Source organism: Balaenoptera musculus, chromosome X (assembly GCF_009873245.2).
Source record: "Balaenoptera musculus isolate JJ_BM4_2016_0621 chromosome X, mBalMus1.pri.v3, whole genome shotgun sequence".
NCBI lineage: Eukaryota > Metazoa > Chordata > Mammalia > Artiodactyla > Balaenopteridae > Balaenoptera > Balaenoptera musculus.
In genome coordinates, this window is record NC_045806.1 from 31,338,572 (window position 1) to 31,363,507 (window position 24,936).

The 24,936-nt window shown below is 38.2% G+C and overlaps 1 protein-coding gene across 1 annotated transcript in view; it reads left to right on the plus strand.

The window, feature by feature from the left end:
• CFAP47 (cilia and flagella associated protein 47) overlaps nucleotides 1-24,936 on the plus strand; it is a 489,567-nt gene that overhangs the window by 121,714 nt on the left and 342,917 nt on the right. The window contains 3 exon segments of the mRNA XM_036839258.1: nucleotides 12,906-12,941; nucleotides 13,209-13,263; nucleotides 13,266-13,387. Coding sequence (XP_036695153.1) covers nucleotides 12,906-12,941; nucleotides 13,209-13,263; nucleotides 13,266-13,387 — 213 coding nt within the window.

The following is a 24,936-nucleotide window of genomic DNA, read 5'->3' on the forward strand; positions in this document are numbered from 1 at the left end:
AACATGGCATTTACCTCATTCAAAGCCAGAAGTACACCATCTCTCTGACTTTTCTCTCTCACCTGATTAAATTGGATCTGCCCCTGATTATCTCCCTTTGCTTACTCAAATTCCATTGACTAGGGACCTTCATTACCTATGGAAAGTTCCTTTACTATTGCCGTATAGCATAACTTAATCACCAAAGTGATGTCTCATCATATTTACAGATCCTGCCACCCAAGGAGTGGGAACTCTGCAGTTTGTACAGTAAGGAACAGGACTCTTGGTGGCCGTCACAGAATTCTGCCTATCATGTGCACACAGTATAGGGAATGCAATCTGTTTTCGTTTTTTAAAAAATTTATGAACAGCTCAAATCCCAGGACTGTACTGGCCTAGATATATTATGAGCCCTCACATTACAAAACAAATAGAGCTTCTGTTTGTGTGTGTGTGTGTGTGTGTGTGTATATGTATGTATGTATTAATATATATATATATATATATAACTGCTGGGCTGCTGAGAAGTGTGGGAGGTCTCTAAAGGGTATCAGATCAAGCCAAACCAGAATACATTCTTTTTTTTTTTTTTTTTAAACATCTTTATTGAAGTATAATTGCCTTACAATAGTGTGTTAGCTTCTGCTTTATAACAAAGTGAATCAGTTATACATATACAATATGTTCCCATTTCTCTTCCCTCTTGCATCTCCCTCCCTCCCACCCTCCCCATCCCACCCCTCTAGGTGGTCACAAAGCACCGAGCTGATCTCCCTGTGCTATGCGGCTGCTTCCCACTAGCTATCTATTTTACATTTGGTAGTGTATATATGTCCATGCCACTCTCTTACACTGTCCCATCTCACCCCACCCCCTCCCCATATCCTCAAGTCCATTCTCTAGTAGGTCTGTGTCTTTATTCCCGTCTTGCCACTAGGTTCTGCATGGCCTTTTTTTTTTTTTTTCCTTAGATTCCGTATATATGTGTTAGCATACTGTATTTGTTTTTCTCTTTCTGACTTACTTCACTCTGTATGACAGACTCTAACTCCATCCACCTCATTACAAATACCTCCATTTCATTTCTTTTTATGGCTGAGTAATATTCCATTGTATATATGTGCCACATCTTCTTTATCCATTCATCTGTCGATGGACATTTAGGTTGCTTCCAGGTCCTGGCTATTGTAAATAGAGCTGCAATGAACATTGTGGTACATGACACTTTTTGACCTATGGTTTTCTCAGGGTATATGCCCAGTAGTGGGATTGCTGGGTCGTATGGTAGTTCTATTTGTAGTTTTTTAAGGAACCTCCATACTGTTCTCCATAGTGGCTGTATCAATTTACATTCCCACCAACAGTGCAAGAGTGTTCCCTTTCCTCCACACCCTCTCCAGCATTTATTGTTTCTAGATTTTTTGATGATGGCCATTCTGACCGGTGTGAGATGATATCTCATTGTAGTTTTGATTTGCATTTCTCTAATGATTAATGATGTTGAGCAATCTTTCATGTGTCTGTAGGCCATCTGTATATCTTCTTTGGAGAAATGTCTATTTAGGTCTTCTGCCCATTTTTGGATTGGGTTGTTCGTTTTTTTGTTATTGAGCTACATGAGCTGCTTGTAAATCTTGGAGATTAATCCTTTGTCAGTTGCTTCATTTGCAAATATTTTCTCCCATTCTGATGGTTGTCTTTTGGTCTTGTTTATGGTTTCCTTTGCTGTGCAAAAGCTTTTAAGTTTCATTAGGTCCCATTTGTTTATTTGTGTTCTTATTTCCATTTCTCTGGGAGCTGGGTCAAAAAGAATCTTGCTGTGATGTATGTCATAGAGTGTTCTGCCTATGTTTTCCTCTAAGAGTTTGATAGTGTCTGGCCTTACACTTAGGTCTTTAATCCATTTGGAGTTTATTTTTGTGCATGGTGTCAGGGAGTGTTCTAATTTCATACTTTTACATGTAGCTGTCCAATTTTCCCAGCACCACTTATTGAAGAGGCTGTCTTTTCTCCACTGTATATGCTTGCCTCCTTTATCAAAGATAAGGTGACCATATGTGTGTGGGTTTATCTCTGGGCTTTCTATCCTGTTCCATTGATCTATATTTCTGTTTTTGTGCCAGTACCAAACTGTCTTGATTACTGAAGCTTTGTAGTATAGTCTGAAGTCAGGGAGCCTGATTCCCCCAGCTCCATTTTTCGTTCTCAAGATTGCTTTGGCTATTCGGGGTCTTTTGTGTTTCCATACAAATTGTGGAATTTTTTGTTCTAGTTCTGTGAAAAATGCCAGTGGTAGTTTGATAGGGATTGCATTGAATCTGTAGATTGCTTTGGGTAGTAGAGTCATTTTCACAATGTTGATTCTTCCAATCCAGGAACATGGTATATCTCTCCATCTGTTTGTATCATCTTTAATTTCTTTCATCAGTGTCTTATAATTTTCTGCATACAGGTCTTTTGTCTCCTTAGGTAGGTTTATTCCTAGATATCTTATTCTTTTTGTTGCAATGGTAAACGGGAGTGTTTTCTTAATTTCACTTTCAGATTTTTCGTCATTAGTGTATAGAAATGCAAGCGATTTCTGTGCATTAATTTTGTATCCTGCTACTTTACCAAATTCATTGATTAGCTCTAGGAGTTTTCTGGTAGCATCTTTAGGCTTCTCTATGTATAGTATCATGTCATCTGCAAATAGTGACAGCTTTACTTCTTCTTTTCCGATTTGGATTCCTTTTATTTCTTTGTCTTCTCTGATTGCTGTGGCTAACACTTCCAAAACTATGTTGAATAATAGTGGTGAGAGTGGGCAACCTTGTCTTGTTCCTGATCTTAGTGGAAATGGTTTCAGTTTTTCACCATTGAGGACAATGTTGGCTGTGGGTTTGTCATATATGGCCTTTATTATGTTGAGGAAAGTTCCCTCTATGCCTACTTTCTGCAGGGCTTTTATCATAAATGGGTGTTGAATTTTGTCGAAAGCTTTCTCTGCATCTATTGAGATGATCATATGGTTTTTCTCCTTCAATTTGTTAATATGGTGTATCACATTGATTGATTTGCGTATATTGAAGAATCCTTGCATTCCTGGGAGAAACCCCACTTGATCATGGTGTATGATCCTTTTAATGTGCTGTTGGATTCTGTTTGCGAGTATTTTGTTGAGGATTTTTGCATCTATGTTCATCAGTGATATTGGCCTGTAGTTTTCTTTCTTTGTGACATCTTTGTCTGGTTTTGGTATCAGGGTGATGGTGGCCTCGTAGAATGAGTTTGGGAGTGTTCCTCCCTCTGCAATATTTTGGAAGAGTTTGAGAAGGATAGGTGTTAGCTCTTCTCTAAATGTTTGATAGAATTCACCTGTGAAGCCATCTGGTCCTGGGCTTTTGTTTGTTGGAAGGTTTTTAATCACAGTTTCAATTTCCGTGCTTGTGATTGGTCTCTTCATATTTTCTATTTCTTCCTGGTTCAGTCTCGGCAGTTTGTGCATTTCTAAGAATCTGTCCATTTCTTCCAGGTTGTCCATTTTATTGGCATAGAGTTGCTTGTAGTAATCTCTCATGATCTTTTGTATTTCTGCAGTGTCAGTGGTTATTTCTCCTTTTTCATTTCTAATTCTACTGATCTGAGTCTTCTCCCTTTTTCTCTTGATGAGTCTGGCTAATGGTTTATCAATTTTGTTTATCTTCTCAAAGAACCAGCTTTTAGTTTCATTGATTTTTGCTATTGTTTCCTTCATTTCTTTTTCATTTATTTCTGACCTGATCTTTATAATTTCTTTCCTTCTGCTGGCTTTGGGGTTTTTTTGTTCTTCTTTCTCTAATTGCTTTAGGTGCAAGGTTAGGTTGTTTATTCGAGATGTTTCCTGTTTCTTGAGGTAGGCTTGTATTGCTATAAACTTCCCTCTTAGCACTGCTTTTGCTGCGTCCCATAGGTTTTGGGTCGTCGTATCTCCATTGTCATTTATTTCTAGGTATTTTTTGATTTCCCCTTTGATTTCTTCAGTAATCACTTCATTATTAAGTAATGTATTGTGTAGCCTCCATGTGTTTGTATTTTTTACAGATCTTTTCCTGTAATTGATATCTAGTCTCATAGCGTTGTGGTCGGAAAAGATACTTGATACGATTTCAATTTTCTTAAATTTACCAAGGCTTGATTTGTGACCCAAGATATGATCTATCTTGGAGAATGTTCCATGAGCACTTGAGAAAAATGTGTATTCTGTTGTTTTTGGGTGGAATGTCCTATAAATATCAATTAAGTCCATCTTGTTTAATGTATCATTTAAAGCTTGTGTTTCCTTATTTATTTTCATTTTGGATGATCTGTCCATTGGTGAAAGTGGGGTGTTAAAGTCCCCTACTATGATTGTGTTGCTGTCGATTTCCCCTTTTATGGCTGTTAGTACTTGCCTTATGTATTGAGGTGCTCCTATGTTGGGTGCATAAATATTTACAATTGTTATACCTTCCTCTTGGATCGATCCCTTGATCATTATATAGTGTCCTTCTTTGTCTCTTGTAATAGTCTTTATTTTAAAGTCTATTTTGTCTGATATGAGAATTGCTACTCCAGCTTTCTTTTGATTTCCATTTGCATGGAATATCTTTTTCCATCCCCTCACTTTCAGTCTGTATGTGTCTCTAGGTCTGAAGTGGGTCTCTTGTAGACAGCATATATATGGGTCTTGTTTTTGTATCCATTCAGCCAGCCTGTGTCTTTTGGTGGGAGCATTTAATCCATTTACATTCAAGGTAATTATCGATATGTATGTTCCTATTCCCATTTTCTTAAATGTTTTGGGTTTGTTATTGTAGGTGTTTTCCTTCTCTTGTGCTTCTTGCCTAGAGAAGTTCCTTTAGCATTTGTTGTAAAGTTGTTTTGGTAGTGCTGAACTCTCTCAGCTTTTGCTTGTCTGTAAAGGTTTTAATTTCTCCATCACATTTGAATGAGATCCTTGCTGGGTAGAGTAATCTTGGTTGTAGGTTCTTCTCCTTCATCACTTTAAGTATATCCTGCCACTCCCTTCTGGCTTGCAGAGTTTCTGCTGAAAGATCAGATGTTAACCTTATGGGGATTCCCTTGTGTGTTATTTGTTTTTTTTCCCTTGCTGCCTTTAATATGTTTTCCTTATATTTAATTTTTGACAGTTTGATTAATATGTGTCTTGGCGTGTTTCTCCTTGGGTTTATCTTGTATGGGACTCTCTGTGCTTCCAGGACTTGATTAACTATTTCCTTTCCCATATTAGGGAAGTTTTCAACTATAATCTCTTCAAATATTTTCTCAGTCCCTTTCTTTTTCTCTTCTTCTTCTGGGACCCCTATAATTCGAATGTTGGTGCGTTTAATGTTGTCCCAGAGGTCTCTGAGACTGTCCTCAGTTCTTTTCATTCTTTTTTCTTTATCCTGCTCTGCAGTAGTTATTTCCACCATTTTATCTTCCAGGTCACTTATCCTTTCTTCTGCCTCAGTTATTCTGCTATTGATCCCATCTAGAGTATTTTTAATTTCATTTATTGTGTTTTTCATCATTGCTTGATTCCTCTTTAGTTCTTCTACGTCCTTGTTAAATGTTTCTTGCATTTTGTCTATTCTATTTCCAAGATTTTGGATCATCCTTACTATCATTATTCTGAATTCTTTTTCAGGTAGACTACCTATTTCCTCTTCATTTGTTAAGTCTAGTGTGTTTTGACCCTGCTCCTTCATCTGCTGTATGTTTTTCTGTCGTGTCATTTTGCTTATCTTACTGTGTTTGGGGTCTCCTTATCACAGGTTGCAGGTTTGTAGTTCCCGTTGTTTTTGGTATCTGTCCCCAGTGGCTAAGGTTGGTTCAGTGGGTTGTGTAGGCTTCCTGGTGGAGGGAACTAGTGCCTGAGCTCTGGTGGATGAGGCTGGATCTTGTCTTTCTGGTGGGCACGTCCACGTCTGGTGGTGTATTTTGGGGTGTCTGTGGCCTTATTATGATTTTAGGCAGCCTCTCTGCTAATGGATGGGGCTGTGTTCCTGTCTTGCTAGTTGTTTGGCATAGGGTGTTCAGCACTGTAGCTTGCTGGTCATTGAGTGATGCTGGGTCTTGATGTTGAGATGGAGATCTCTGAGAGATTTTTGCCGTTTGGTATTACGTGGAGCTGGGAGGTCTCTTGTGGACCAGTGTCCTGAAGTTGGCTCTCCCACCTCCGAGGTACGGCCCTGATGCCTGGCTGAAGCACCAAGAGCCTTTCGTCCACACGGCTCAGAGTAAAAGGGAGAAAAAATAGGAAGGAAGGAAGGGAGGAAGGGAGGAAGGGAGGAAGGAGCTATAATATAGTGAAGTAAAATAAAGCTATTATAAAGCAAAGCTATACAGACAAAATCTCCCCCAGAAGCATATGCATATACACTCACAAAAAAAAAAAAGGAAAAGGGGAAAAATTAATATATCCTGCTCCCAAAGTCCACCTCCTGAATTTGGGATGATTCGTTGTCTATTCAGGTATTCAACAGATGCAGGCACATCAAGTTGTTTGTGGAGTTTTAATCCGCTTCTTCTGAGGCTGCTGGGAGAGATTTCCCCTCCTCTTCTCTGTTCGCACAGCTCCTGGGGATCAGCTTTGGATTTGGACCTGCCTCTGCGTGTAGGTCGCCTGAGGGCGTCTGTTCCCCGCCCAGACAGGACGGGGTTAAAGGAGCAGCTGCTTCGGGGACTCTGGCTCACTCAGGCCGGGGGGAGGGAGGGGTACAGAGGAGGCGGGGCGAGCCTGCGGCGTCAGAGGCCGGCGTGACGTTGCAGCAGCCTGAGGCGCGCAGTGCGTTCTCCCGGGGATGTTGTCCCGGGATCACGGGACGCTGGCAGTGGCGGGCTGCACGGGCTCCCGGGAGGGGCGGCGCGGAGAGTGACCTGTGCTCGCACACAGGCTTTCTGGAGGCGGCAGCAGCAGCCCCAGCGTCTCACGCCCGTCTCTGGGGTCCGTGCAGACCGCCGCGGCTCGCGCCAGTCTCTGGAGTTCGTTTCGGCGGCGCTCTGAATCCCCTCTCCCTGCCCGCCGCGAAACAAAGAGGCAAGAAAAAGTCTCTTGCCTCTTCGGCAGCTGCAGACTTTTTCCCGGTCTCCCTCCCAGCCAGCTGTGGTGCGCCAACCCCTTCAGGCTGTGTTCACGCCGCCAACCCCAGTCCTCTCCCTGCGATCCGACCGAAGCCCGAGCCTCAGCTCCCAGCCCCGCCCGCCCCGGCGGGGGAGCAGACAAGCCTCTCGGGTTGGTGAGCGCTGCTCGGCGCCGAGCCTCTGTGCGGGAGTCTCTCCGTTTTTCCCTCTGCGCCCCTGTTGCTATGGGATCCGCGCTGTTAGCCGCGGCTCGCGCCCGTCTCTGAAGTTCGTTTAGGCGGCGCTCTGAATCCCCTCTCCTCGCGCACCAGGAAACAGGGAAGAAAAAGTCTCTTGCCTCTTCGGCAGCTGCAGGCTTTTTCCCCAGACTCCCTCCCGGCTAGCTGTGGTGCACTAACCCCTTCAGGCTGTGTTCACGCCGCCAACCCCAGTCCTCTCCCTGCGACCGAAGCCGGAGCCTCAGCTCCCAGCCCCGCCCCGGCGGCTGAGCAGACAAGCCTCTCGGGCTGGTGAGTGCTGGTCGGCACCGCTCCTCTGTGCGGGAATCTCTCCGCTTTGCCCTCCGCACCCCTGTGGCTGCGCTCTCCTCCGTGGCTCCGAAGCTTCCCCCCTCTGCCACCCGCAGTCTCTGCCCGCGAAGGGGCTCCTAGTGCGTGGAAACCTTTCCTCCTTCACAGCTCTCTCCCACTGGTGCAGGTGCCGTCCCTATTCTTTTGTCTCTGTTATTTCTTTTTTCTTTTGCCCTACCCAAGTACCGGGGGAGTTTCTTGCCTTTTGGGAGGTCTGACGTCTTCTGCCAGCGTTCAGTGGGTGTTCTGTAGGAGCAGTTCCACGTGTAGATGTATCTCTACTGTATCTGTGGGAAGGAAGGTGATCTCCGCGTCTTACTCTTCCGCCATCTTCTCTCCTCCCCCCCAGAATACATTCTTATAAGCTGAAACCAGAGTAGGAGTGGTGAACTGTAATAACATGCCAAATGCAAGCTTGTTCTTAAATTGGGACAACTTCAAGATAGGAAAACTTAATCTCTGATTCCTGGATTAATCTGGAAGAAGCTAAAATGGTTCCACGTGAGTAAGTCCTATCTTTCAGCAGAAGCAAGCAAATCTTCTCTAGATCAGTGGTTCTTAAACTTTGGTGTATATCGGAATCCGAATTTCTGTATAGGAAATTAAAAGAATGTATATGTAGATATTTAAAACTATGAAGATCATTTATCAAGATAGACAAATATAAGTCCAATATTTAAAATTCAATAGCATTTCAGCATACAACATTTAGAATGTGCAACTGTAAAACTACTATTCATAAAAACATTAACAATTAAAGATAATAGGAAGAGTTGTATGGAACTGTATGGAGAAAATTATAAAATTTAAGTCAAAGAACTCATAAATAAATGAAGATTTACACATATTCATGAATTGGGGTACTTAATATTATAAAAAGGACAGTTTTCTACAAATCAATTTAGATATTTCATGCAACTGAAATAAAAATTCAAATAAATTTTTTCATAGAGATTGACAAGTAAAATTCTAAATTTTATATGAAAAAATCAAGGGTCAAGAGTAGCCAAGCCACCCCTGAAGAAAAAGAATAAGGTGAGAAGGGCTTGGCTTCCCAAATATCAAGACTAATAAATCAATGTGATAGTGGTGCAGTGATAGAGAAAATGTGCAAAGGAGTAGAATAGACTTAAAAAAGGCCCACACATGGATGGATACCGAATATATGACAAAGGTAGTATAGATCTATGGAGCAAAGAGATTACTATTCAATAAATGGTGCTAGAATAATCGACTATGGAATATTTCAAACTGGATTCCTGTCTTAATACACGAAAATTCATTACACATGGATTGAAGGCTTAAATGTGGAAGGTCAAATGTAAAAAAAAAAACTTAGAGGACTTCCTTGGTGGCACAGTGGTTAAGAATCTGCCTGCCAGTGCAGGGGACATGGGTTCGAGCCCTGGTCCAGGAAGATCCCACATGCCATGGAGCAACTAGGCCCGTGCACCACAACTACTGAGCCTGTGCTCTAGAGCCCACGAGCCACAACTATTGAGCCTGCATGCCACAACTACTGAAGCCCCTGTGCCTAGAGCCCATGCTCTCCAACAAGAGAAGCCCGCTCACCACAATGAAGAGTAGCCCCCGCTCACCACAACTAGAGAAAGCCTGCACGCAGCAACAAAGACCCAATGCAGCCAAAAATAAATTAATTAATTAAAAAAAAGGCAATTTGAATATAGGCAAAAAAAAAATTAGAGAAAACAATTTTAATGTCTGTGGGTAGAGAAAGATTTCTTAAGCCTTAAAATCATGCTAACAATAGAATAAATAACTGATACAAATTAATCAGAAAAATATCAAGTAACTCAACAGAAATGTTGACAAAAAGTTTCAATCACTATTTCACAGATAAAATGGAAAATAAACACATGAAAACATATAATTGACCTATTTGTAAACTTGGAAGTAAAAATTAGTGACTGCAATAAGATAGCATTTTGCTTGTCCTAGGTAGGCAAACATTAATAAATCAGGTTACTAGTTACAGTGTCAGTGAGTAGGACCACACTGGGTAATACTATGTAAAGTGTAACATCGGCATATTTCATAGCCCAACATTTACACTTCACAGTATATACAAGAAAAACTCATCAGGGAAATGCAAATCAAAACCACAATGAGATATCGCCTCACACCTATCAGAATGGCAGTTGTCAAAAAGACAACAAATAATAAGTGTTGACGAGGATGTGGAGAAAAGGGAACCTTAGTTCACTGTTGGTGGGAATGTATACTGGTGCAGCCACTATGGCAAACAGCATGGCGGTTCCTCAAAAGATTAAAAATAGAGCTATCATATGATGCAGCAATTCCAGTCCTGAGTATGTATACAAAGAAAATAAAAACACTAATTAGAAAAGATTGATGCACCCCAGTATTCATAGCAGCATTATTTACAATAGCCAGTGTATGGAAGCAATTTTAGTGTCCATCAACAAATGAATGAATAAAGAAGATGTGTATATATTCTACATATTCAATGGAATATTATCCAGCCATAAAAAAGAATGAAATTTTGCCATTTGCAACAACATGGATGGACCTGGAAGGTATTATGCTTAGTGAAGTAAGTCAGACAGAGAAAGACAAATACTGTATGTTTTCATTTATATGTGGAATCTAAAAAATAAAACGAATGAATATAACAAAAGGGAAACAGATTCATAGATACAGAGAACAAACTAGTGGTTACCAGAGGGGAGAGAGGTAGGGGGAGGGTCAAGATAGGGGAAGGGGATTAAGAGGTACAAGCTACTATGTATAAAATACATAAGCTACAAGGATATATTATACAACACAGGGAAGATAGCCAATATTTTATAATAACTGTTTTTTGATTTTTTTTTTATACAGCAGGTTCTTGTTAGTTATCTGTTTTATACATATTAGCGTATATATGTTAATCCCAATCTCCCAATTCATCCCACCAACACCACCCACACCCCACTTTCCCCCCTTTTCCCACTTTTCCATATGTTTGTTCTCTACATCTTTGTCTCTGGTTCTGCCTTGCAAACCAGTTCATCTGTACCATGTTTCTAGATTCCACATATATGCGTTAATATACGATATTTGTTTTTCTCTTGACTTACTTCACTTGGTATGACAGTCTCTAGGTCCATCCATGTCTCTACAAATGACCCAATTTCGTTCCTTTTTATGGCTGAGTAATATTCCATTGTATACATGTACCACATCCTCCTCTTCCATTCGTCTGTCAATGGACATTTAGGTTGCTTCCATAACCTGGCTATTGTAAATAGCCAATATTTTATAATAACTTTAATATTGAATCACTGTGCTGTACATCTGAAACTAATATAACATTATAAATCAACTATACTTAAATAAAGTGCACATGTGTGCTACAAGGTATGTTTGAAGTTAGTCATAGTTGCATTATTCAGAATAGCAAAATCTGGGAACTGCACAAATGTCCAGTGACATGTAAAGGGATAAATAATTTGTGATATATGTGTACGTGAATATTCTATAGCTGTGAAGTGGAGGAACTTCAACTAATGAGACAACTGTATTATGAATCCTAGAAAAGAAAATATTGAGATTAATAAAAAGTTAAGAGAGACTACATATATTGATATCCTTTATATAAAATGACAAAAAAGGAAAGCAAAACAAATTTTTATTTAGAAATATACGCCTGTCTATATATACAAAGAAATAGATGTAAAGAGTGGCTGGTTTACATCTTAAAATTATATAAATTGTGAGGATTTATATACTGATGTGAATTGCCTATTAGCATTACTTTCATAAACTACCAGATCTTGGACCCACCTCAGAGCTTCTCTAGTTCAATACCTTATTTTACAGTTAAGCATTCTGAGATCCAGAGAAAATGAGTTCCGTGTGTGATGTAATGGTTGGAAATAAATGAAAATTGTCCAAGTTGAGGAGCATAGAACGGCCTTTAGTTTCTAACATTTGGCCTGCAAGATATGATGAGTGCTTACTTAGGCCTCGGGGGCTTACTTTAAATGCCATTTTGTGAGAGAGTGTAGTTCCTCAACATTAACTTTACAACTTTGGGATTCACAGTTTTTCCAAGACCCTATGTTGTAAGCAGACACTAAACTTTGTTGCTTAAATAGGAAATAGACATGACTTGAATTACCTTGTACTAGAAAGTACTTTTTTCTTGGTCAAGAAACGTCTCATATATGAATTAATCTTTTAATCTTTCAGCTTTTAAGTTAATGTATAATGGTATCAATTTTAAAAATACTTCAAGTTAAAAGCTGAGTCTTACAAAACATGGTATAATGAAATGAGCATGTAAAAGGGACTGTAGAGATGATGTAACCTATTCTCATTATATATACAATAAAGTCAATAGCATTAATGACTTATCCAATGACAGTTAATTAGCAACAGAATTGGATTCAAACCTGATTTATAAACTGCTTTTTCATGTTTTATCCAGTGAACCATATGAGTTTAGCTAATTCAAGTTGAGAGCTTTCTTTACTTTTTCTAATTAGCTGAATAATCTTCAGTCTAATTAAGGTACTAGGGAAATATGATTCCCATTTGATAGCACTTCTTATTTGCTATAGGAACCTACATATATAATAAAACAAAGTAATATGGTGAAATATTTATTGACAACTAAAATTTACCAAGTATTAATTAGAATTGAGGTGAATACTACATACTATGCTATTAAAAATCACAAACATTTTAGATTGGCCAAATAAATTATAGTATATAATGAAATATGCAAACATTTAGTAGAATATTTTTAATAGTAATGATTGAAAAAATATTCATGATATATGTGTACAAGTGCTTAATTGTACCCAAATTAAAGAAAAAATATGTGTATATGCATTTGTTAATATTTAGTCTACATGCATTAAAGCTTTAGCTGTTTTAAGCAGTAATTTCTAGTAAATTTTTGTCAGGACATATTTAAGGACAGTGCTTTTAGCATGGCTGTGGTTAAAAACACATTGCACCTTATCAGGCATTTTAACCCTGTTATTTTAATCCTGACAGGTCAAAAGGAACTTTTGATCACCTCATGTAGTTCTTGGTTAAATCAACATATTATCAATTTTACTTATATTGTGACCAGAAAACGAGAGATGATACAAAAATATCTTTAGTAGTTGGGCATATTATTGTAAATATTTATTGTTTTAATTTTTCTAATGATTCAAAAAACAGAGGAAACCACATTTAAATCCAATTACTTGTACATGTTTTGAGCTAATTTTTTCTTTTAATTTTAAACAGGGATTCAACTTTCAGTGTCCGTATTTCCCCAGCAAGGCTTCTTTTTTTTTTAACATCTTTATTGAAGTATAATTGCTTTACAATAGTGTGTTAGTTTCTGCTTTATAACAAAGTGAATCAGTTATACATATACATATGTTCCCATATCTCTTCCCTCTTGCATCTCCCTCCCTCCCACCCTCCCTATCCCACCCCTCTAGGTGGTCACAAAGCACCGAGCTGATCTCCCTGTGCTATGCGGCTGCTTCCCACTAGCTATCTATTTTACATTTGGTAGTGTATATATGTCCATGACCCAGCAAGGCTTCTTGATGGTGACGTGATTCAACCTCTTTCTGTGAATTTTCCAAAAGGCAAATAATTTTCATTATGGGCTCTCCCAGTGGAATTAATGCTGCGCCCACCTGCCATCTCAGCTTCAAATCATCTAAACCCGTGTCATTTTTCACCAGTGTTCTCTTCTGCGATAGCAGGGATAAGTGGTAAGACATTTAAATGGTAAGACATTTAAATGTAGATTCATTTGTATCCGACAGTGAAGAATAATAGATTTATATTCTACACTATTATAAAATGTTAAAAAGAGGGACATCTAAAATAATGACTTTCGACATAAAGGTTTTTTAAGGAAGTTCCAAATGCAGTGTTGCTTTTATGAGAAACAGGGTGATAGTGGCTGCCAGCCTATACTCTGGAGCTAGGCTGCCTGGATTTGAATCCTGGCTCTGTTAACTTTGGTGAAGTTATGTCATCTTCTGAGCCTCTCAGTTCCCTCATCTGTAAAATGGAGGTCATAGCAGAGCCTATCTCATCTGTAATAATGAGGAATTCATTGAGTTAATTTTTATTCAGTAATTGTACAGGAACTGGCACAAAGGAAATGCTAAGTCAGTATTAAATGAAAATGAGAAACATCAGCATAACGAGTTTCCAGACAATATGATTTTGTTACACGTTCCTTTGACAGACTCAAGGAAATTAAAGTACACCTTGGTTAAACCATGTTTCTGGATTTCTTACCTTGTAAGACCAGAAATTTCCCTTTTACATTATACCCTGAGATGATTTGACTCTCCAAAGGGCCAGAGGTGAATGTATACAGCAATAAAGTTTGTTAAAAATGTTTACAGTGTAGAGTGAATTGTATATTAAAGATGAGTATGTACTCTGTGTGATAATTTATTAACTTTTAGTGAGGTCATTACTATATAGCATATTTATAGTCTAAGAATTGATTTATGCATTAGGAATTAGAAGGGTGAGAGAGACAGATGGTACTGGAATGTTGCATCCAAGGCAAAGCGTGGCTGTATCCAGGACACGGTTCATGGAGTTCTGAGCTCCAGCTTCCATGTCCCTTTCTCACATATGTTGATGGATAAAAGTATCTAAATTATACCTCTCAGACTCCTGTTTTTCTCTTTTGATGCGCACAGTCCATCTTTTGTTGACATTAAAAAAAAAAACCTTTTTTTTAATGGCGTTGCTTTAGGCTCCTATCAAGAACTGAACTCCATGCCTCCATCCTGGGAGGTTTTCTGTCTTTTTCTGTGTTACTGACCTTGTTCATAGAAGTTTAACTTTACTTTCCTCTAGTCCACAAATTCAATGCCAAAAGCACTAAGTAAGGTGTACCTTTGAGCTCACGAATAAAAATCATGAATAACTTATCCATGAATGTCTTCAAGCTAATGAAGGCTCAGACCACGTTCACAGGGTGAGGAAGGAAATAGCTTCAGTAAGTGCTGTGTGAACTAGATGGCTTCTTGGACGGTGGTACAGTTGCCTCTAAGAGAGGCATAAACAGGTTCCACTGTTACAGTGTGTTGACGTCTGGTCAGCAAACTGGATGTAAGGAGACCTGACAACAGTCTCCAGAGAGAGGAGGGTCATATATTTGATGATTTTCTTGTCTTTTTGTTGTTGTGTGTTTCCTTTCAGCCTTGAGACTCGTTTGCTCTTCAGTAGATTTCCCCACCCTTCTTCCCTTACCCTAAACTCCAATTCAACATTTAGCAGGTTTGGGATAAGGTAGAGCTTTTGGAACTAATTTAGAACCTTTGGAAATCATAAATGGGCTACAAAAGACTTTTCCATGTACAAGGAAACATTCCCTGGAACCTTAATACTGACAAATCCTTTTACTGATGCCTTGTTAACTCCTTATCTGGTTACCCATAGTGCATATGATCAGCTCTTCCTTCTCAACTCTCCGAAGCTGTCTTTGCCTTTCTCTCACTACACGTTTTCGATCCCATTGAGATAAATGAGGTGTTCCAGCAAGAACGTCCTCAAAAGCCTCCCTTTCACCTCAGCCTGTTTGGAATAAATTTGATTCTTTTGATTCTTTTATTGCTTTTTATCTGTTAGTTTATATTTATTTGTGAGTAATCCTTGTGAGCTCTGCCCAAGGTACTGGGTAAGCAAAGATTAAATAGAAAGTGGCTTTTCCTTGATGGAGGTCAATATAGTAGGGAAGGTAGACTTTAAAAAAGTGTTTGGTACCAATAGAGGTAGAGAGAAAATGCAACACAAAAGGAGCAACTAATAATGTCCTGGGGTGGGGGTGGGACTGGGGACGGCTGCATGGGCTTCTGAGTAAAATCTCAAAGGACAAATTATACTTGCTGATGTTTGTCCTAAATTAAAGACTTTATTTGCATCTGGTTTGTCCGTGTTGAGGCGCATGGGTGCAATGAAAAAATGAAACACTCATTTCTTCATGTTTTGGGTTTTTTTTTACTTAGGTAAGACCATTTCATACCGTGGCTCCCCTTGGAGGTGAACATGCTTGGCTTTTTATTTTGTTTTCTTCTTTTGACTTTGTCACATTTGGTTTGGCTCACCTGGCTGTAGAACTATTAATTATAGCCTGCTAACGTGGCTGCTGGTCTCCTCCACACTCATGTGTCTTCAGCTTGGTGGTTGCACATCCTGCTTTTCTTTTCCCTAAATTTCCAAAAAATCTGGGGTTTGAGGTTGTATATATCTATGGGAGGGATGGTGATGTGGGCAGAGTATTACAAGTTGTAAAAAAAAAAAAAAAAAAAAAAAAGCACTGGATATGGAGGCTGAAACAGGCTTGTATTTGGGGAATATTTTTGGGTTTTTTTGGTTTGATGGATACTGGCCAGGCAGAGCTGAGAGATGAAGGTGAAAGAATAGCAGAAGCAGATTATGAGAGTCTTACACACTCTGCTTTGTTATCCATGAGTAAGACATAGGACAAGAACTGGGAGAGAGGCTGATTTTATGGAAATCAAAGCTTGGATAAATATAGGAATCATGAGGTCAACAGCTATCAGTTAACACAGGTCAAATTCTAGGTCATAGGCTGGATATCATGGAATCCACACAACAGCCCTGAGATGTGGATGTTTTTAGATCTTCTTCTCTGTTTTACAGAAGAGATATAAGGCCCATAGTGTGAGATAACTTGCCCAAGCTTACTCACATGTTAAGTGGGAGAGCCAGGAATTTGAACCAAGTTTCTGTTTCCAAAGATTATGCACTTAGTCACCTTGTTTTAACACCACTTAGATTGTATAGAATCATATAGAAATTTTATTATAGGTACACTCTTTCGAGAATAACACTGTCATATGTCAGCTATAGACTTTACAAAGAATAAGAAAAGGAAACTTTACATTTTCCTCTTTTCCTATTCCTTTGCATCTCTCATCTTTCTCTCTCACACACACACAACCCTATCTTCTAAGTACCCTTATATAATAAATTTATTTTTAAGTAAATAACATTTTAGTTTCTATATTGCCTTTAAGTACCAAGAAATTTAGTTTATAATTAAGTGCATTTTGAGTTACAGGTCTTAAATAGGCTATATGCTCTAGAATTAGGGAAGTGATCAAGAAATATCCCCTGAATAGAATACATTAATAAATATTCCATGTTTGATATATAGTAATGATAGTAATTAAAGTTACTCAATAAAAACTGGGAAGTTATTCATTTATTTTTATTGATATATTAATTTATTGATGAGGCAAAAACCCATAAATTGTCTCCATAGTTATAGGATGAAGTGAATGTTTATAGTTTCACTGAAGAAGCCTGTTTTACAACTACCATCAGTAAACAACTCTACAGAAGATACTTACTTAAAAATAAATTTATTATATATGGGTACTTGTAAGATATCATATAACTATTTTAGATATTTTAAATTAATAGTGTTTGCAAAAGGCTTCAAATCAACTTATGAAATTGAAACCCAATATCAAAACCAATGCTAAACTGCTCTTTTGAAATTGTACATTTCACATCAATAAAATTTCAAAATGAAAAACATATTCCTTGTAAAAATTAAAATATTTTCTTTTCCTACAAAAAAAGCATGTACTTATTACTGAAACAAATTTATATCTTATTTTAGAAGTTTATGATTTTATGTGGGATTTTTGTGTCCATTTATAGTTGCTTAAATGATATTAAGAATGGTTTTTGTGATTTTCAAAAGAAACAAAGTCTTTGTTTGCAGAACCAGAATGGATATTCCTAGCCACTGTGTTTCTAAGATAAATTATTTAGAGTTTTCTTTTGTTTAACATCACCTAGATATTGGGTAGCACCAGTAAAGTAACGTCCTTGTTTATGCTGAATTATCTGATTAGCTATGATATTCTAAATACAGAAGACACTGGTTTGTTGCACTTTGTGTCTTCCAAAATTAATAACCAGCCTTTCCATCTATTTCCTAAGTTATAAAAAAGTATAATTTTATGGTAAAAAAAAAAAAAAAGAATGGTTTTTGAGGGAGTCAAGGAACCCAATAGTAAAATACAATTCTCTCCTTGCTGCTTTTCTTTTTTTTTTTTTTAACATCTTTATTGGAGTATAATTGCTTTACAATGGTGTGTTAGTTTCTGCTTTATAACAAAGTGAATCAGTTATACATATACGTATGTTCCCATATCTCTTCCCTCTTGCATCTCCCTCCCTCCCACCCTCCCTATCCCACCCCTCTATGTGATCACAAAGCACCACCTTGCTGCTTTTCGAATTAACCTCTATTTTAGATTAACTGATTATATTCCTTATGTGCTCATCAATTTAATTTTTTCTTCTTGAATTTCCTTATTTTTACTTTTGGCATATGAAGTAATACTGTAGGGGTGTGTGTGTGTGTGTGTGTGTGCGTTCGTGTGTGATAGTGAGAGAGAGAGAGGGAGAGTGAGAGAAGCAATATATATGTATGTATATATATATATACATATATATATACACACATTAATTATCTGAGTAAAATGGCTAGAATATGTTTTCTGGTTTTTTGGGGGTTTTTTTTGAGTATCTAGAATATGTTTTCTGTTTGTTTTTTTTTTTTTGAACTTAACATTTTAGTTTCTGTATTGCCTTTATGTACCAAGGTATTTAGTTCATAATTATATGAAGTACATTCAGAGCTACAAGTCTTAAATAGGCTATACTCTCTAGAATTATCCTGAATAGGATAACAGGAAGTCCGTTACATAGATAAGACTTGTGGAAACCATCCTGAGAAATAATCTGCCTTGAATAGGAGGCATTTGTTAAATGTTGATAAGATTAGTGAACTTCCAAAATGAATGCAGGTGACTCCTCAGCCTCTTTATTTATTTTTTTATTTTATTTTTTTTAATTTATTTTTTTATACAGCAGGTTCATATTAGTGTATATACGTCAATCCCAATCTCCCAATTCATCCCACCACCACCACCACCCCCCCCGCCCCCACCGCTTTCCCCCCTTGGTGTCCATACATTTGTTTTCTATATCTGTGTTTCTATTTCTGCCTTGCAAACCTGTTCATCTGTACCATGTTTCTAGATTCCACATATATGCATTAATATACAATATTTGTTTTTCTCTTTGTGACTTACTTCACTCTGTATGACAGTCTCTAGATCCATCCACGCCTGTACAAATGAACCAACTTAGTTCCTTTTTATGGCTGAGTAATATTCCATTGAATATATGTACCACTTCTTCCTTATCCATTTGTCTGTCAGTAGGCATTTATGTTGCTTCCATGACCTGGCTATTGTAAATAGTGCTGCAATGAACATTGGGGTGCATGTGTCTTTTTGAATTATGGTTTTCTCTTGGTATATGCCCAGTAGTGTGATTGCACGGTTGTATGGTAGTTTTATTTTTAGTTTTTTAAGGAACCTCCATACTGTTCTCCATAGTGGCTGTATCAATTTACATTCCCACCAACAGTGCAAGAGGGTTCCCTTTTCTCCACACCCTCTCTAGCATTTGTTGTTTGTAGATTTTCTGATGATGCCCATTCTAACTGGTATGAGGTGATACCTCATTGTAGTTTTGATTTGCATTTCTCTAATAATTAGTGATGTTGATCAGCTTTTCATGTGCCTCTTGGCCATGTATATGTTTTCTTTGGAGAAATGTCTATTTAGGTCTTCTGCCCATTTTTTGATTGGGTTGTTTGTTTTTTTGATATTGAGCTGCATAAGCTGTTTATATATTTTGGAGATTAATCCTTTATCCGTTGATTCGTTTGCAAATATTTTCTCCCATTCTGAGGGTTGTCTTTTCCTCTCGTTTACAGTTTCCTTTGCTGTGCAAAAGTTCTTAAGTTTCATTAGGTCCCATTTGTTTATTTTTGTTTTTATTTCCATTACTCTAGGAGTTGGGTCACAAAAGATCTTGCTGTGATTTATGTCAAAGAGTGTTCTTCCTATGTTTTCCTCTAAGAGTTTTATAGTGTCTGGTCTTTCATTTAGGTCTTTAATCCATTTTGAGTTTATTTTTCTGTATGGTGTTAGGGAGTGTTCTAATTTCATTCTTTTACATGTAGCTGTCCAGTTTTCCCAGCACCACTTATTGAAGAGACTGTCTTTTCTCCATTGTATATCTTTGCCTCCTTTGTCATAGACTAGTTGACCAGAGGTGCGTGGGTTTATCTCTGGGCTTTCTATCTTGTTCCATTGATCTATGTTTCTGTTTTTGTGCCAGTACCATATTGTCTTGATTACTGTAGCTTTGTAGTATAGTCTGAAGTCAGGGAGTGTGATTCCTCCAGCTCCGTTTTCTTCCCGCAAGACTGCTTTGGCTATATGAGGTCTTTTGTGTCTCCATACAAATTTTAAGATATTTTGTTCTAGTTCTGTAAAAATGCCATTGGTTATTTGATAGGGATTGCATTGAATCTGTAGATTGCTTTGGGTACTATAGTCATTTTCACATTATTGATTCTTCCAATCCAAGAACATGGTATATCTCGCCATCTGTTTGTGTCACCTTTGATTTCTTTCATCAGTGTCTTATAGTTTTCTGAGTACAGGTCTTTTACCTCCTTAGGTAGGTTTATTCCTAGGTATTTTATTCTTTTTGTTGCAGTGGTGAATGGGATTGTTTCCTTAACTTCTCTTTCTCATCTTTTGTTGTTAGTGTATAGGAATGCAAGAGATTTCTGTGCATTAATTTTGTGTCCTGAAACTTTTCTAAATTCATTGATTAGCTCTAGTAGTTTTCTAGTGGCATCTATAGGTTCATTTATGTATAGTGTCATGTCATCTGCAAACAGTGACAGTTTTAGTTCTTCTTTTCCAATTTGCATTCCATTTATTTCTTTTCCTTCTTTGATTGCTGTGGCCAGGACTTCCAAAGCTATGTTGAATAAGAGTGACAAAAGTGGACATCTTGGCCTTGTTCCTTATCTTAGAGGAAATGCTTTCAGTTTTTCACCATTGAGAGTGATGTTTGCTGTGAGTTTGTCATATATGGCCTTTATTATGTTGAGGTAGGTTTCCTCTATGCCCACTTTCTGGAGAGTTTTTATCATAAATGGGTGTTGAATTTTGTCAAAAGCTTTTTCTGCATCTGTTGAGATGATAATATGGTTTTCATTCTTCCGTTTGTTAATATGGTGTATCACATTGATTGATTAGTGTATACTGAAGAATCCTTGCGTCCCTAGGATAAATCCCATTTAATCATGGTGTATGATCCTTTTGATGTGTTGTTGGATTCTGTTTGCTAGTATTTTGCTGAGGATTTTTGCATCTGTATTCATCTGTGATATTGGTCTGTAATTTTCTTTTTTGGTAGTACTTTTGCCTGGTTTTGGTATCAGGGTGATGGTGGCCTCATAGAATGAGTTTGGGAGTGTTCCTTCCTCCGCAATTTTTTGGAAGAGTTTGAGAAGGATAGGTGTTAGCTCTTCTCTAAATGTTTGATAGAATTCACCTGTGAAGCCATCTGGTCCTGGACTTTTGTTTGTTGGAAGATTTTTAATCATAGTTTCAATTTCATTACTTGTGATTGGTCTGTTCATATTTTCTATTTCTTCCTGGTTCAGTCTTGGAAGGTTATACCTTTCTAAGAATTTGTCCATTTCTTCCAGGTTGTCCATTTTATTGCATAGAGTTGCTTGTAGTAGTCCCTTATGATGCTTTGTATTTCTGTGGTGTCCTTTGTAACTTCTCCTTTTTCATTTCTAATTTTATTGATTCGAGTCCTCTCTCTCTTTTTCTAGATGAGTCTGGCTAAAGGTTTATCAATTTTGTTTATCTTCTCAAAGAAACAGCTTTTAGTTTTATTGCGCTTTGCTGTTGTTTTCTTTGTTTCTACTTCATTTATTTCTACTCTGATCTTTATGATTTCTTTCCTTCTGCTAACTTTGGGTTTTGTTTGTTCTTCTCTCTCTAGTTCCTTTAGGTGTAAGTTTAGATTGTTTATTTGAGATTTTTCTTGTTTCTTGAGGTAGGCTTGTATAGCTATAAACTTCCCTCTTAGAACTGCTTTTGTGCATCCCATAGGTTTTGGATCATCGTGTTTTCATTGTCATTTGTCTCTAGGTATTTTTTGATTTCCTCTTTGATTTCTTCAGTGATCTCTTGGTTATTTAGTAACGTATTGTTTAGCCTCCATGTGTTTGTGTTTTTTACGTTTTTTACCTGTAACTTATTTCTAATCTCATAGTATTATGGTCGGAAAAGATGCTTGATATGATTTTAGTTTTCTTAAATTTACCGAGGCTTGATTTGTGACCCAAGATGTGATCTATCCTGGAGAATGTTCCGTGTGCACTTGAGAAGAAAGTGTAATCTGCTGTTTTTGGATGGAATGTCCTATAAATATCAGTTAAATCTATCTGGTCTCTTGTGTCATTTAAAGCTTGTGTTTCCTTATTAATTTTCTGTCTGGATGATCTGTCCATTGCTGAGAGGTGTTAAAGTCCCCCACTATTATTGTGTTACTGTCGATTTCCTCTTTTATAGCTGTTAGCATTTGCGTTATGTATTGAGGTGCTCCTATGTTGGATGCATATATATTTTTAATTGTTATATCTTCTTCTAGGATTTATCCCTTGATCATTATGTAGTGTCCTTCCTATTCTCTTGTGACATTCTTTATTTTAAAGTCTATTTTATCTGATATGAGTATTGCTACTCTAGCTTTCTTTTGATTTCCGTTTGCATGGAATATCTTCTTCCATCCCCTCACTTTCAGTCTATATGTGTCCCTAGGTCTGAAGTGGGTCTCTTGTAGGCAGCATATATATAGGTCTTGTTTTTGTATCCATTCAGTGAGCCTGTAACTTTTCATTGGAGCATTTAATGCATTCACATTTAAAGTAATTATTGATATGTACGTGCCTGTTTCCATTTTCTTAATTGTTTGGGTTTGTTTTTGTAGGTCTTTTTCTTCTCTTGTGTTTCCCACTTAGAGAAGTTCCTGTAGCATTTGTTGTAGAGCTGGTTTGGTGGTACTGAATTCTCTTAGTTTTTGCCTGTCTGTAAAGCTTTTCTTTTTTTTTTTTTTTAAAGATTTAATTTTATTTATTTTGGCTGCATTGGGTTTTCTTTGCTTTGTGTGGGCTTTCTCTAGTTCAGGCAAGTGGGGGCTATTTTTCGTTGCGATGCACGGACTTCTCATTGCGGTGGCTTCTCTTGTTGCAGAGCACGGGCTCTAGATGCGTGGGCTTCATTAGTTGCAGCACGCCGACTCAGTAGTTGTGACTCGCAGGCTCTAGAGTGCAGGCTCAGTAGTTGTGGTGCACGGGCTTAGTTGCTCCGCGCCATGTGGGATCTTCCCAGACTTGGGATTGAACCCATGTCCCCTGCATTGGCAGGCGGACTCTTATCCACTGCACCACCAGGGAAGTCCTGTAAAGCTTTTGATATCTCCTTTGAATCTGAATGAGATGCTTGCCAGGTAGAGTAATCTTAGTTGTAGGTTCTTCCCTTTCATCACTTTAAATATATCATGCCACTCCCTTCTGGCTTGTAGAGTTTCTGCTGAGAAATCAGCTGTTAACCTTATGGGAGTTCCCTTGTATGTTATTTGTCGTTTTTCCCTTCTTGCTTTTAATAATTTTTCTTTGTCTTTAATTTTTATCAATTTGATTACTGTGTGTCTCAGTGTGTTTCTCTTTGGGTTTATCCTGCCTGGGACTCTCTGCACTTCCTGGACTTGGGTGGCTATTTCCTTTCCCATGTTAAGGAAGTTTTTGACTATAATCTCTTCAAATAGTTTCTTGGGTCTTTTCTCCTTCTGGGACCCCTATAATATGAATGTTGGTGCATTTAATGTTGTCCCAGCGGTCTTGTAGGCTGTTTTCATTTCTTTTATTCTTTATTCTGTTCTGCAGCAGTGAATTCCACCATTCTGTCTTCCAGGTCACTTATCTGTTCTTCTGCCTCAGTTATTCTGCTATTGATTCCTTCTAGTGTATTTTTCATTTCAGTTATTGTATCGTTTATGTCTGTTTGTTCATTCTTTAATTCTTCTAGGTCTTTGTTAAACACTTCTTGCATCTTCTCGATCTTTGCCTCCATTCTTTTTCCGAGGTCCTGGATCATCTTCACTATCATTATTGTGAATTCTTTTTCTGGAAGGTTGCCTATCTCCACTTCATTTAGTTGTTTTTCTGGGGTTTTATCTTGTTCCTTCCTCTGGTACACAGTCCTCTGCCTTTTCATTTTGTCTCTCTTTCTGTGAATTTGGTTTTTGTTCCACAGGCTTCAGGATTGTAGTTCTTCTTGCTTCTGCTGTCTGCCCTCTAGTGGATGAGGCTATCTAAGAGACTTGTGCAAGCTTCCTGATGGGGGGGGACTGGTGGTGGGTAGGGCTGGGTATTGCTCTGGTGGGCAGAGCTCAGTAAAACTTTAATTTGCTTGTCTGCTGATGGGTGGGTCTGTGTCAGCCTCTCAATAGTGATACCATTGGCTAAGAATGCTGGGGGCACTCACCTGGTCCCTTACTACTTATGGCAGCCCCCACAGACATTTCCCCTTTCAGAGTCAATATTGTGGCTGGACCTGCTTTTGTGGTTCCTATTATGATTGCAAGATATATCTCAGCAATAGCCATCAGGGAACTTTGAAAAATCAAGGTCTATTACTCATAGGTACTGGAGGGTACCTGGCATGCCTAGGGCCATGCAATGGGCGGGGGGGGGGGGTGGAGGTGGGGAACAAGTGCACACAGGTCTGGGTTCTGCCTTTATTGGGATCTAGAGTGGGATGCCTAGGCTTTTGTACGTTCACTCTTTATTGGTGAATTTAAAACGTAAGTGTGGGAATTAAAGCTCAGGAGGGGAAAAACTAGCCGACAATCAGTCTGGTTGGTTATCTAGGTCTACCAGAGTTTTCTAAGAAGGGGAATTTCTTGGGTGGGGCAGCCTGGCTCTTCATGTATTGTGGAGATGAAGTGTGTTTATTCTAAATGGTTGTTTTTGAAGTGGATGCCTCAACAATCAAAAGTTTAATGTGAGGCACTTACACTGTAATCAGGAAAGCTCATTGTCAAGCCCTTAAACTACGTGTTAATATACACCTCCCTTTTAGAGTATAGGGTTCATTGATATTCAAAGATGGATATTTTGATTATCACCCCCATTTTCATATGAAATGTGATTGTCTTTCCAAAAAGCATAGTTAACGTACTTCTACGAAATCAGGAACAGGGGTCCTGCACATTTGCTGTTGGCTGGTGTTCAGAAGCTTCAGTGTCCTTAGCTCTGAAGCTGCCACAGAAGTGTCTACTCTATAAATTTCTTGGC